The 14,391-nt window shown below is 36.7% G+C and overlaps 1 protein-coding gene across 3 annotated transcripts in view; it reads left to right on the top strand.

Annotated features, from left to right (window-relative positions):
* Pot1 (protection of telomeres 1) overlaps positions 1 to 14,391 on the top strand; it is a 64,786-nt gene that overhangs the window by 5,891 nt on the left and 44,504 nt on the right. For 2 of the 3 annotated variants that reach the window (XM_041675590.1, XM_041675589.1), the window contains 2 exons: positions 3,388 to 3,435; positions 7,621 to 7,735. In XM_041675590.1, the coding sequence (XP_041531524.1) occupies positions 3,427 to 3,435; positions 7,621 to 7,735 (124 nt within the window). In that variant the 5' untranslated portion in view covers positions 3,388 to 3,426. Of the gene's footprint in view, positions 1 to 3,387; positions 3,436 to 7,620; positions 7,736 to 14,391 lie in introns of those variants that run through there. The other variant, XM_041675591.1, reaches the window with a different exon arrangement.

Genomic DNA, 14,391 nt, shown 5'->3' with positions numbered 1-14,391 from the left:
AACCTTCTCTGAGATGAGGAATATAACTTGGATATTCTTCTGCTTCTTATCCTGGGAGCCTTTGTTGTATATTAAAGACAGAGAGAAAAAAAAAGATGTACAGACCAGAAAAAGAACCACTGTAACTGTTGTTTGGGACAGATGACTCTGTTTTTATGAAAGCAGTTCTGTGGAAAATTAGAAAATTAAGTAAATTTCCCAGAGTGTTAGTAGTAAGTCATCTATCCTTTCAAATTACTTTATCAGGAAGTTTATCTGCTTTTAAAATTTTCCTCTGTCAGACTGAGCAAATGGCTTCACATCTTGATTCACTCATAGTTCCTTTTTTGTTTGTTTGGTTTTTTTCTTTTTTGGAGGCAGAGTTCTTCTGTGTAGCTTTGGAGCCTGTCCTGGAACTCACTCTATAGAACAGGCTGGCTTTGAACTCACTGCCTCCCAAATGCACCGATAAAGGTGTGTGCCATACAGCTGATGGTTTCTTCTTAATGGGAAGTTGCGTTTTGGTTAACCTTGAGTGCCGATCACCAGTTCCCTTATTTTACTCTGTTAATATGTACTTCACCTTGATTGATTTTTTTTTTTCCTATTAAAACAACTGTTTTTGGTTTTGGTTCTCTAACAGTTGGCTACAGATGTTTGCTTCTACATTACCAAGACTATTAGTGTGAAACTTTGCTATGGCAACACCTGTGTAAGAATGCAGTTCTCCTGAGAAAGATTGTCAGTGGCCCATCTTCTTCGTGGTCTGAATAGCTTGGAGAATGATTATGGCTGTCATAAATGTTTGTGAACATTTAAAGTATGCCCCAGTAAAGCCAGTTGTGCCTAGCAACATATTTATAGGAGAAATGTTGACAGTAAATGTTGTCACTTCAACTTGAGGTCTGGCTCCTCGCATTTTTACCTGTTTTGTTTTGAGGGAACTTTTGGCAGTTTTTGTTTCTAAAGGAAACTGTTCTTTTCATGTAAGTAAATATCTGGTGTAAAGTTGGTCTTTGATGTATTTGATTGTGATAAGATTGGTAGTGATACCTCATTTCTAGCTTTTGTCATCATAATTTGTTCTTGGTCATTTCTGGCTCGAGGTTTCTTTGATATATTGCAAGTGTCAGCTTTTTATGTCATCAACTTTCTGTATTTCTTATTTTATCACAGTACTTTCTTCTGTGCTAATCTCTAAACTCTGCTCACCACTCCAGCTTCCAGCCCAAAGGTTCTGCAGTGTCTTCATACCTCCTTTTTGTGTAGTGTTTTCCTCTGTTTTGATAAGTTTAATTGATATCCTTCCTGCTAGTTTTCTTGTCTGTCATTTCTGGAATTTTTGACTTTTCTGTTCTAAACTTTTGATTTTTTTTAAATTTTTGTATATGGATGTTTTGCCTGCATGTATGCCTGTGCACCACATGTGTGCCTGGTACTCTCAGAGACTAGAAGAGGGTGTCAGGTGTCCTGGTAGTTGTGAGCCACCATGTGAGTGCTAGGAATCCAACCTAGGTCCTGTGGCAGAGAAACCAGTGCTCTTAACCTTTTAATGATGGAGCCATATCTCCAGCCCACTTTTCTGTTTTAGTTCAAACTTGGGACTTTATTCAGGTCATGCACATGCTTTTCCACCGAACTACAACTCAAACCCTTCCTGCCTCTTCAAGGGTTTTCCCTAGGTCTCTTGGATTTCATTTTGTGAGTCTTAAGAACTTGCATTTCAGGTGGTTGTGAGCTGATGTGGGTACTGGGAACTGAACTGGGGTCCTGTAAGAGCAACACGCTGCACTCTCCCCATCTCTTTCTCCTGTTTATTTTAAGAAAAATATCAAACATAATGTCTCCATTAATATATGGCTTTCTAAATTTTCAGGTGTATGCACAGACACAATTCCATTATTACAATGTAAATAATTTAACAGTAGTGTCTGTGTATGATCACATTTCAAGTGAGACCATTCCTGTAGTTATCTAATAAATTCTTTTTCAGTTCGTTTTCTTTTACCATAGTGGTGTCTCCGCTAGGACACCCTGTGGAGGTTTGCAGTAACTGAAGGACTGCCCTACATGCTGGAAACTAACGCTGCATGGGTGGCACCAGCGGAGGATGTATGATTATCCTGGCGTATGTGTTGTGGTTGGTGAAGAATGTGCTTTTCAGTTTGTGAGTCAGCAGAAATGCCTATGGTAACGTCTGGTTTCTGAATGTTCTGAATTTTCTAAAATGCCAAGTATATATTTTCCCAGTCTTTTTCTAGGTTAAGTAAATATTTGAGTGAAAATCAGCTGTACTTTGATATTATATGTTCCCTATAAATTTTGTTATTTTTGTATTTCTTTATATATATTTATATTTAAAAATGTTTTCAGTGATATAGTAAATATAAGTTACTGGGGTTTTGTATTTAAGTATATAAAAACAGGTGCAGTATGTATGTGTGTGTGTACATTAGAATTTAGAACTGACACATCTGTTAGTTAAGACAATTGAACGTATTAGGCTAAAATCTTAGTTTCATTTAAATTAGACTAAAATCTTGTTTTCATTTAAATTATCATATATTGCTCCAAGGTCTGGCAAAAGCAAACTATTTTTCACTTTGTGTGAAAATTACTTATTTGAGAGTATTTATTTTCCTCCTTAAGTCCCCATATATGCTAGAGAGAAATAAAAGCTTCAGTAAGAAGGAACGTTTATGGATTTAGCTGTAAAGCGCTGCGGTTACCTGGCGTTGTCTCGTCATGTTGTGGTTAGGATAATATTTCTGAAAGTCTGGGGTGAAATGCTTAGTCTGAATTGTTTTGGTTTGTTGTGGAGGCTGAAACATTCTTATTGAATTGAATTCCGAAACCAAATGACAATATATGGATTAGGAGGAAATAAAAATGGTAACAGTGCTCATGCGTGATAAAAATGCCACACATAAAGCCCAGAACTTGAGGCTTGCCCTTTTCTCCTTCAGCATCACTAATACCCCACTAAAATTGTCATAGCACAAGCCACTTATTCTGAGGGATAGAAAACACACAGTTAGTGCAGTGTTGGATTGTTAGCCTCTTCCTCTGTGGCGAGTATAATATTGACTAACGACGTTGCCCTCAGGAGATTTGAGAGGGTCAATTCCTTTTTTAAAAAACCGAATTTTCATTTGATCTTATATCTTATGGGAATTTATGTGTGTAGGGGTACGTGCATCTGAGTGTAGGGCCTGTGGAGACTAAAGCAGTGTTTTGAGTCCCCTGGAACTGAAGGTAAGGTGGTAGTAAGTGCCCGACATGGGTCATGGGAACCAAACTTTATACCATATAGAGAACTGGAGTAAAAATGTATAGTTAACTGCATTTGAAAATCTGGGGTCCATTGGAAGTCACATATGTACAAACGGGTCTCTTTTTTGTTTTCAGGTTTTTAATAAATGTCTAAGAGGATTTTCCACAGAAGCAATGTCTTTGGTAAGATGATAGTTAATATACGATGATACATACACATTTATGCATCTACTTCATAGTTTCTCCTACTTTATAATTTGATTTTAAATTAGCCTACTTTATAGTCACATTTTACAATTAGTGCCAATCCAATTAAAAGCATTTTTATATGATGATGGTACATTATAGTTTTGTATTTGTCTAACAATATTTGCTTATTTTTGCCTATATTATCTACTAATATCTCTATATAAGCTGTGTACATTTAAGGAAATGGAAGCAAACCATCTCTTACTTTATGAAGACACGCAATTTTTGTTAGTTTAAGTCACAGGCAAATTCATTTCTTTTATTCTTTTGTCAGCTTGTATTAAAGCAGGTTCTTGTTTGCTGAGTTGTGATTTAACAAACTCTATAAATAAAAGAGATTTTTATATCTACACTTTTTTCAACAATTTTTTATTTGTAGAATTTTTGGTATCTAAAGGTAGGTTCCCCCTTTTTATGTGTTGGATACTTACAGCTAAATGGAAGTGGAAAGAAGGCAATACATTGATAAAGTTTAATATAATGTGTATATTCTTCCTATATTATTATTTATTTGTTTCTTTGTATGGAGTTATGTACACCACTTACTTGCATACAGGTGTCCACAGATGCCAGAAGGCATTGGACTTCCTGGACCTGGAGTTCCAGATGTTTGTGAGCTACTTTATATAGGTGCTAGAAACCAAATCTTAGTCCTCTGCAAGAGCAGTGGTGTGTACTCATTGTGTGTGCACCCGGGAAGTACACAAATATGCCAGCAGTTGATGGTCAGATGTCTTCTATCACTGTTTTACCATGTGTTCTGAAGCAGGATATCTCACTGAAAACCAGAGTTTCCCAGCTCTAGTCTAGCTCACCAGCTTGTGCCTGTGTCCTCTGTCTCTGCCTCCAGATTGTTGTGATTAAAGGTGGACAGCCAAACCCAACTCGTGTTTATGTGTGTGTCCCAGTCCTCATATATGTGTGGCTCCTGCTTCATCTACTGAACCATCTCCCCAGCTGTTGAAATAGGAGCGGCGGGCTGCGTCCCCAGCACCCGGCCGCCCGCACGGCTAGCTTTACCAGAAATAATTACACGGAAACTGTATTCTTTTAAACACCGCTTGGTCCATTATATCTAGCCTTTTCTTGGCTAACTCTCGCACCTGGACTAGCCCATTTCTTATAATCTGTGTAGCCCACAAGCTGGCTTACCAGGAATGATCTTAACCTGCTTCTGCCTGGAGTGGGAGAATCATGGCGACTCCTTGACTCAGCTTCTTTCTCCCAGCATTCTGTTCTGTTTACTCCTCCCACCTATGTTTTAACCTATTTAGGGCCAAGCAGTTTCTTTATTGCTTAACCAATTAAATCAACAGATTGATATATGACACTCCCACATCACCCAGCCCTGCTAGATACATTTGCATCCTTCAGGCATAATTGTCTTGATTTTTATCCACAGTAGTGGATTATATTTCATTTACCCCATGTTTTATAGTTGGGCTTTTTTGTTTGAGGAGAGATTGTTGTGTTGCTGTTAGTTTCTTTGGAGGTTTTGGTTGATCCTGGGAATTAAACCCAAACTCTTGTCAGTGGCAGTCAACATCGTCTGAGGTACATGCTCAGTCCTTAGTAGTCTCAGTCTCTACCCCACTGTGCGATAAGCTTTGTCTTAAGCTATCTAGACATAATAGAGGCCTTTATATCTTTGTGAAGCATAGATAGGTGACCTGTATGTGGAAGGGTTTTGGAAGCTGTTATCAAATTATCTGTAGTGTATTAAGTCCTGTAGCTTTTTAGTATGTTTTAGTATCTTAGGGTACGTCACTTTCTACATTTATGTTGTCTAATGCTGCAGCAGCTGGACATGAGAGGCTATCAAAATAAAAAATGTATAGCTAACTCTTGGCACGTGCTATAATCCCAGCATGGTAGAACTCAATGAAGCAGGAGGGTCACATCCTGAATCTCAAAAGAAGACTCTGTCTCAAATCATAAAAGGAAAATTCAATTCATAGCCACACTGGTTTTATTTAAATCTTCTATTTGCAATTATACTGGCTAGAGCGGTCCCCTAATCACACAAGGTCCTACTGCACAGGATTCTTCTAGTCCTTTTAGGATTATTCATCAAGCAATAAAGTGCCACAGTAGGCCCTGTCATAAAAAGATGCTTGAAATACTGCATTCCTATTGGCACAGATATTTGACACTTTATATATATATATATATATATATATATATATATATATATATAATGTATACAATATTCTGTCTGTGTGTATGGCCAGAAGAAGGCACCAGACCCCATTACAGATGGTTGTGAGCCACCATGTGGTTGCTGGGAATTGAACTCAGGACCTTTGGAAGAGCAGGCAATGCTTTTAACCTCTGAGCCATCTCTCCAGCCCCAGATATTTGACACTTTTGCATCAGCTTGTCAGACTATTTTCAGATCCCTGATAAAACGTGATATCCAAGTGCCTGTAAGCACTGTGACTTTATGGATTTTGTTCATGTTACATGTTACCACTTATCACTGATACTCACTTATTTATCTTCCCTTTACCTAACCTTATTAACTCTCCTAACAACATTTGTCTCAAGTTCAAAGTGATTTGGATACTCCCTACCCCTTGTAGTCTTGTTTTAGGCCGTCATTCTTTACTGTCAGCAAGGGAAACAAATTGCTACTCAGGTTTGGCTTATTTGGATGTATTATGTTAATTTGTTTATGATGTTCACAGGTAATTCCCATCCAAGGGTACATTAACCTGACTCGAAGAGAATGACTGTGAAGAAAAACCAGTTAACTTATTTATATCGAAAAGAATAGCAACTATATAAATTTATAGTAACTAATTTTCATGGGAAGGCAAATGAATAATTAAGAGGGTTTTTTTGTTTTGTTTGTTTCTCATTTTCTGTTTTGAATCAGTGAGCAGTTATGCAGGTATTGTTTGGTCTTCCTAAGCTGTGCCGGCCTTTTCATTCTTCTCAGTGTCAGCGGCATACTTGTCAAGGCAGCAGACTGGGTCGAGTTATTTTGATGGCTTCATTTGACAGCCCAAATCTTCTCTTTTTTATTCCTTTTGCTGAGCATTATTCTATCCTAATTAATAAGCTGCATTCTTCTTGTATATTAAAGACTGATTAAATTGCAAAGCCCTTCTTTGTCTGTGCCTAAGAATCAGCTTTCTTAGAAAGAAGCAAGAATTCATCTCTGTTTGAGACTTATAGAGCCATTTTCAGATAGGCACGTTAAGTTTATTTCTCCATGGGGGCAGGAATAAATGGGATACTGAAAATTTACATGTTAATTAAGTGATTCTGTTAGCATGAGATACAGCCTTACATGATAGTTTCTTTTCTCTTCTTATTGTTGTGAATTGCCTCATTCAATTGATTTCTGAATCAGACTTATTTTTTAAGTTTAAGTAATGAATGAAACCTATAAATTAAATGGGTATAGGGGGAGATGATTTTCTATGAGAAGTTTTGAAGTGGTAATTTAAAAACTAGAGCCAAAATCACATTTTTTTTTAAATTTTTTCGGCCAAATTGTAGTATAAATTTCACTTTTGAGTTTTATCTCTTTGCTACATAGGGAAGAAATAATTGAATGGTAGCTGGAATGATTTAATACCATTCACAAGAACTGTTGCGAATGCACTTGAGAGTAGCCAAGACAGAAACATTGCAGTGATTTCACAAGGTCCAGCATCCGTATTGACAGCACACAACTCTCGTGGCCTGATACCTTCCTACACCTCGTCCTCGTCCTCGTCCTCATGAGATTTCTCTGAGAGCTTTAACACTGATGGTGTACATATTGAAAAGTGTTTCCTGTATTGCTTCAGTTTATACACCGACTTTTGATATTTTAATTGATTTTAAACTTTTCTTGCTGAAGAAGTATAATTAAAATTTAAACTGCCTATACTTTCATAGGCTGATGTGTTAATTTTTCTACTTATGAACAAATTATTTTAAGAAAAGTAGTTGATTTCTGTAGTAACTTTTAGAAGTAGTTTCTTTTTATTTTTTAACTTTTCTTTTTGCATTTTAAACTCCTCTTTAGGATAAACCTTTTCAAATGAAATGATATATACTTGCTAACTTACAGATATCACCATAATATTCTAAAAGTGATATAATTGCTGTCTTTTCTTTCTTTAGGTTCCAGTAACTCCCTATACATACACACCCCTGAATCTACTTAAAGAAGGTGCAATTGTCAATGTCTATGGTGTTGTGAAATTCTTTAAGCCCCCATATCTCAGTAGAGGAACTGGTAGGTATCTGGATATATGGTGTATTGTGACCAAGAGCTGAAAATATTGATCTCAGCAACACAACTCAGGACAAGTGCAATCCTGGTTTTTAATTGTCACACAATACTGATGAATAATATGCTTTGGCCATTTAATTTGTGAAGTGAATGTGGTCTTTAGATTCCAGGGTCTTATTTGATACAATGTGAGTACAGTTTTAAAGAAGCTAAAAGATAAGAAACTATAGAATGGGTTGACGAGGGTGAGCATGGTCACAGTGCTATGTCAGCACATCAGTCACCCTCCAGCCTGGTGTGGAAATGAAAGGCTCTCAGCAGAGAAAAGCTAGCCACCACACAGGCTAATGGACGCACAGTGTAGAATATGCCAAGCCCGATCTGATAAAGGTGTGCCAGGAAGAGAAGGGAAAGCAGAGAATGTTTAAATAATTGAAGTAAATTTTTGTTTTTTGTTTGTTTAGGTTTTTTTGTTTTGTTTTTGTTTTTTAGAGACAAGATTTCTCTGTAGCTTTGGAGCCTGTTCTGGAACTTGCTCTATAGACCAGGCTGGCTTTGAACCTCAAACTCACGAGATCTGCTTGTCTCTGCCTCCTGAGTGCTGGGATTAAAAGTGTGTGCACCCACCGCTCAGCTTGAAGTTAAATATTTGTAAGCTTAAAATAGATTGCTGTATTTTAAAGTATATTACATGAGCCCCATGTTAACAAACAAAGAAAAGATCTGTGAGAAATATACCTACAATATAAAATAATAAATAATAATGATGATAATAAAAGCTTATCATTATGAAAGCTCAATGCAGATTATGTAGAAGAAATTATCACAACTTTAAAAACAATAAGTATGCAGCTCTTAGCTAACATAATACCTGTCAGTGAAAAAGACAAAGCTTGCCCTCAGAAATGAGAAAATTACAAGTGTGGCCTTTTTTTGACACCGTGTTCAGCATAGTGTTGTGAGTCATATCCAAAGCAGTTGTGAGAAGGAAGTAAAATAAATGGCCAATTGGGAAAGAAGAAATAAATCTGTATTTTTAAAGAACATTATCCTATGAATAATAAACTAACTACTACACAAAACAATTGCTTTGAGAAGTAATAAATAAGTTCAGAAAAGGCACAAGATCAAACTTAACAGTATATAAGCATACCAGTGATGAGCAATTTCAAAGGGTAACAAAAAGAAAACTCAGTTTATAATAGCATCTATAGTGTGAACAGTACAAAATATTGTTGGAATCAGAGTTGACACAGACAGATGCAATGATGTCCTGTGTCCTGGATAGTAAGGCTTAATAGTCTTCAAAAGTTTATAGCCTTTTTTTTTAATAGGAAAAGAAAAATCAATGTTAAAACATATAGAGGGCCCCAGATAGTGAGGAACAGTCTGCAGGAAGAAAATGTGAAATTTTATGATGCTCTAATTTCCTAAACATATTACAAGCCTACAGTCATTAAAACAGTATAGTCCTAGCAGGAAAACATCTATATTTTAGTGGAATAAAACTGAAATACTGGAAATAAAAACTCGTGGGTGTTTACCTAGTCATCGGCAGATGTGCCAAGAACATACAGTGTTGAAAGGATGGTCTCTTCAACTAGTAGTACCGGGAAAACTGGATTCCATATTCCAAGGGGAAACCAAGTCAGGTATTTAAATACATGACATGATAATAAACATGATGTCTTTTATATGATACTGAAGGAATCCACAAAAAAAGAGTCATGTGGCAAAGCACCAAGCTGTAGACTTCCACGCAGCTGAATGAACTGGCCAGTGCGGTAAAAGACAGCCTATAGAATGGGAGAGACTACCCATTTGTCTCTTAAGGATTCGTCTCAAATGTTTAGGGAACTCTTACATCTGAACAGGAAGAAATAAAACAAAAACAAGCTTAAGGGTTAGGTCAAGGACTTGGATAGACAGTTCTTCAAGAAGAGAGAGCAGTCAGAACCTGAAAAAAAATGGTGATAGGCATTAGGGAATGAAATCAACCATCCACGGCTGCCACCTTACACCCCTTAAAGACACCATTACTAAAACACCAAACAAATGTTGGTGTGGCTATGAAGAAAGTGGACTGTCATACCCTGCTGTGCTGCTGTGCAGCCCTCATGAGGATAAACTTTCTCACAGGTGGAAATGCCTTATGAGCCAGCAATCACTTGTAGATGTTTATCTAGGTAAATTGAAATCAGGATCATACAGGAATACTTATATTCTTACTGCTCACTGCAGTGTCATTCACAATAGACAAGTTGGAGAATCAGCCAAAATGCTCATCAGGGGATGAGCAGATAAAGAAAACCACATTTCCTTGCAGTAAAGTATTGTTAGGTTTGTCAAGAAGGAAATCCACAGCGGTGTCAACTGAGGTACGTCAGTAAGAGGCTGAATGCCTTGTCCCACTTCCTGTTGCTGGATATAAACAGTCTTGCACAGAGTGGAAGGCAGAGTGGCTGTTGCCAGGAGATAAAGGAAGTAGGAAATCGATATTTGCTGTTTAGTGACTGTGGTGGTATTTTGTTTGTGTTTTAACAAATAAAGCTTGCCTGAAGATCAGAGTGCAGAGCTAGCCACAGTAGTTAGCCATAGAGACCAGGTAATAGTGGTACATACCTTTAATCCCAACACTCAGGGAGACAGACAGATGAACCTCTGTGAGTTCAAGGCCACCCTGGGCTACACGAAATTGAATCACTTTAAAAGAGAAACAGAGTCAAGTGTTGGTTGCTCACACCTTTAATCCCAGCACTAAGGAGGTGGAGGTGGAAAGTGATATGGTTAAGCGAAGAGAGGAATAGAAGGTGGGAGGAGACAGGAGTTCAGGATTCAGTCTGAGGTTTTGTAGAAATGGCATTCAGTCTGAAGACTCTGACTTGCAGAGAAAGGATACCTTATTCAGTCTGAGGATTTCATAGAGGTAAGAACTAGTGGCTGGCTGCTCTGTTTCTCTCATCTTTCAACTTTAACCCTCTAAAACCTGACTTTGGGTTTTTATTTAGTATTTAATAAAACTAATTAGGACTGTATTACAAGGGACTGTACGTTTTCAGTTATACAGTGTTAAAAAAAATAAAAAGGATATAGGGATCCATTGTGCTGTATTCTAAAATTTTGTTTAATTGGTAGACCTTATGTTATGGGATTTTATTCCTATCACCCAAAAAAATATTAGATGATTAAAAGATTGGAATTTAAAACTACATCAGTTTTCATCTCAAGAAAGTATGATCCATAAATTGTATGATAATGTAACTCTTAAACAGATTTGTAAAAAGGGGTGTATCAGAAACCATTAATTTAGTTTTTTTCATAAGACAATAAAAAACACATTTTACCTGTTTAATCCAGTTCAAGTAAACTGAACACTTATTAGTGTATTTTACCTGTTCTAAAATGCTATAATTTATTAAGGTCAGTGTTAAGTATCCTTTTCGTTTTTGGTGGGAAGCCATATTTCAGACATGTTGAAAACATTAAGCAGTGTATATTATTAATTAAAATATAAAATATTGTTTACATACTGCATCCTAGAAGCTGTGATCATGTTGGGAGCAAAGAGATGTCCTCATTGATCTGATGATTCAAGATATATTTAAAAATATAAATATTTGCATTTTTGCAAGTTTTATAATTTTTACAATTACAAAAATTGTATTATAGAGCAATTAGCTGAGAGTAAGCTCATGAGTGTGCTGAATCGAAGAGAAATTGATTTTCATATTTTACTAATGTACAGTTTGTTTTAGAGGTCAATGAAACATTAAGCTGAAACAGATAAAGTTTGATGTAAAATTTCCTAAACATTTTCATTTCTACTTGTCCATCCCTGAGCCCACATCCTTCCTCCATGTCATACCCTTAGGAGCCTTCACATTGGTAGTAATGGCCTCTTTCCATCCTTTGTCTGAATACTGTGTGTAATGAACACCGTGACCCTCTTGCTCTCTATCACTCTTAGTCCCAGAGTCTGACTGCCAGGCTTATCCATCTAACTTGGTAGAAGATGCAATCGTAAACCTTTACATTTGACGTGTTAATTTTTATCATGGAACATTTTTAAATAAGGCGATCAGAGCTTGCATAATTTTTAGAAGCAATTAAAAATGTCAATGTAAAATTAAAATGTTGTTTAAAAACACTGATGACAGTATATATTTAGTTTCTAGGTAGTATAATCATGCTTCTTTCTGATCATATTATTAAATCATGAATAAAAAGGAATGCCATGGGGAAATATAGTTATTTAGTATGTATACTTATGCCTCATATTTCTATCAGATATGTGTAGTTGAATCCAGAACCTTAGTAAAAAATTCATGGCTAGTAATGATATGTTTCTGTGTTTCTTCTGAGACACCAAATAAAAATGAATGCCATCAGTTTTATCTGAACAGTCACTGAAACTTTGAGATCCATCTTTCAGACATAACATGATGTCTTCAGCACGACAGGGAGTGAAGCTTTAAGACTGTCCATCCTGTAGTTTCAGTTACAGCGGCATCTTTGTTTCTGTTGAGAGAGCTCATCCTTCAACAGAATTAAGTGCAGCAATGGATGTCACGCAAATCACACTGATATTTAAGTACACCAAAGGGTCAACTCAGTGACTGTTACCACAGAAAAGTACTGGAATAAGTGTGGATGTACATCCAGTCCACAGCTGTCTTATTTAAAGCAGTGTGGTGGCACAGTACAGAGCCACAATGTCAGTAACATCTGGATCAGTGGTTCTCAACCCAGGGGTCGCCACCCCTTAGGGGTCAGAAAACCTTCTCACAGTGTTAGAATATCAGATATCCTGCAAATCAGATATTTGCTTTATGATTCATACAGTAGCAAAATTAGTTATGAAGTTGCGAGGAACTAATTTTATGGCTGGCATTCACCACAACCTGAGGAACTGTATTAAAGGGTCTCAGCATTAGGAAGGTTGAGAACCACTGGTCTAGATGTATATATGACTAGATAGGGGAATTACCTTTATGTAGCTCAGATTTTGAATTTGTACAATATTATATGTGACAAACTAGAATTTTTGTTAAATTTATTTTAAAAATGTTAAATTAGAGATGGAAGGTGTGATTTGGCTTCTTTACTAAATGATTAAAAAATAATACTTTTCCTTGCATCCTGAATACTGAAAATTATAAACCAGGTGGTGGTGGCATACATATTTAATCCCAGCACCATTGATGCAGAGGCAGGCAGAACTCTGTGCGTTTGTGGCCAGCATGGTCTATAAGAGCTAGTTCCAAGACAGCCAGAGCTACACAGAGAAACCCTGTCTCAATAAATAAATAAATAAATAAATAAAACAGGAAAAAAATTATATATGCCCCCTAGTGTACTATCATTTCCCATTATGGCCTTTATCTGGTAGCAGATTCATTGTTTATCAAGCTTTATATTAAGTCATGGTAGAGTTATAACTTTTATTCCATCAGAGGTTGATCAGTTCTATTAGTAAAAGGACATACAATATTAAAACTACTAATTCATAATAGTAATATAATATCTTTATTGTGTATGTGTACATGTTCAAGTGTGTTCCCTTTCATGTGTGTGTGAGTGCATATATGTAGAAACCAGTGAACAACTTCCGGTGGTGTTCTTCAGGAACTGTCTACCCAATCTATTTTGTTTTGCTTTAATTTGAGACAGGGTCTCTTAATGGCTTGGAACTTTGGTGCCTGACCCTGAGCCCCTGGGATCTTTGTCTTCTGTCTCCTCAGCACAGGGATTAGAGATGTCAACACACATGGTTTTGTTTGTTTGTTTTTGCTTTATTGTTTGCCTTTTAACATGGGCCCTGGAAATCAAAGTGAGTCTTGATGCTGACTCACCGAGCACTTTGCTGACTGAGCCATCTCCCTTTCTCCGTTTGGATTCCTAAGATGCCATTTAACATTAACCTGATTCAGGGATGTCATATGACCTGTTTGAGATAGGAAGGATTTGGGAGACTGTTACAGCAGTGATTCCCTCAATAACTCTATGGTTCTGCTTCTTTAATGTAGATAATGGAGTCTGTCTTGGAACTTGCCCTGTAGACCAGGCTGGCTTTGAACTCACAGAGATCCACCTGCCTTTGCCTCCCGAGTGCTTGCTGGGATTAAAGGCATGCGCCACCACCATCCAGCTTAATGTTTTAGTCTTTCTATGAGGATCATTATAAAGACCTAACATATTTTTGTGGAATGAATATATATATATTGTATACATTTTAGTTTTTCCTGTTGATGGTGCCCCACATGATATAGTTAATAGCTCTGATCAGCAGCTTTTTGTTGTTGTTCTTGTTTGGTTTTAAAATTTTAACCATTCAAGTTTTTAAAAATGTAGGCTTACTGTTTCCATTAGATTCACTAAACACACACACACACAGACACACACACACACACACACACACATACGCGTGCACACATTGCTTTTATTGCAGTAAATGGTGTGAGATGAACTAATGTTTTGTTAATAACTGCCTTGTTTTAAAATCATTTGTTAAATAAAACAGTGTTTGGAAGATTATATATGGTGATTTGATCAGGACGAGTGACTTATTTTTAATAGGTGAAGGAATACAGGCATAATATCATATCAAACCATTCTTTTTATTTAGAGGCTCATTCCTGTGCTCACCTATAAATCCAGAG

Source organism: Microtus oregoni, unplaced genomic scaffold (assembly GCF_018167655.1).
Source record: "Microtus oregoni isolate MIOR12 unplaced genomic scaffold, Mior012 000026F_ref0000081, whole genome shotgun sequence".
NCBI classification, from domain to species: domain Eukaryota; kingdom Metazoa; phylum Chordata; class Mammalia; order Rodentia; family Cricetidae; genus Microtus; species Microtus oregoni.
This window is presented reverse-complemented; position numbering and strand designations above follow the sequence as displayed.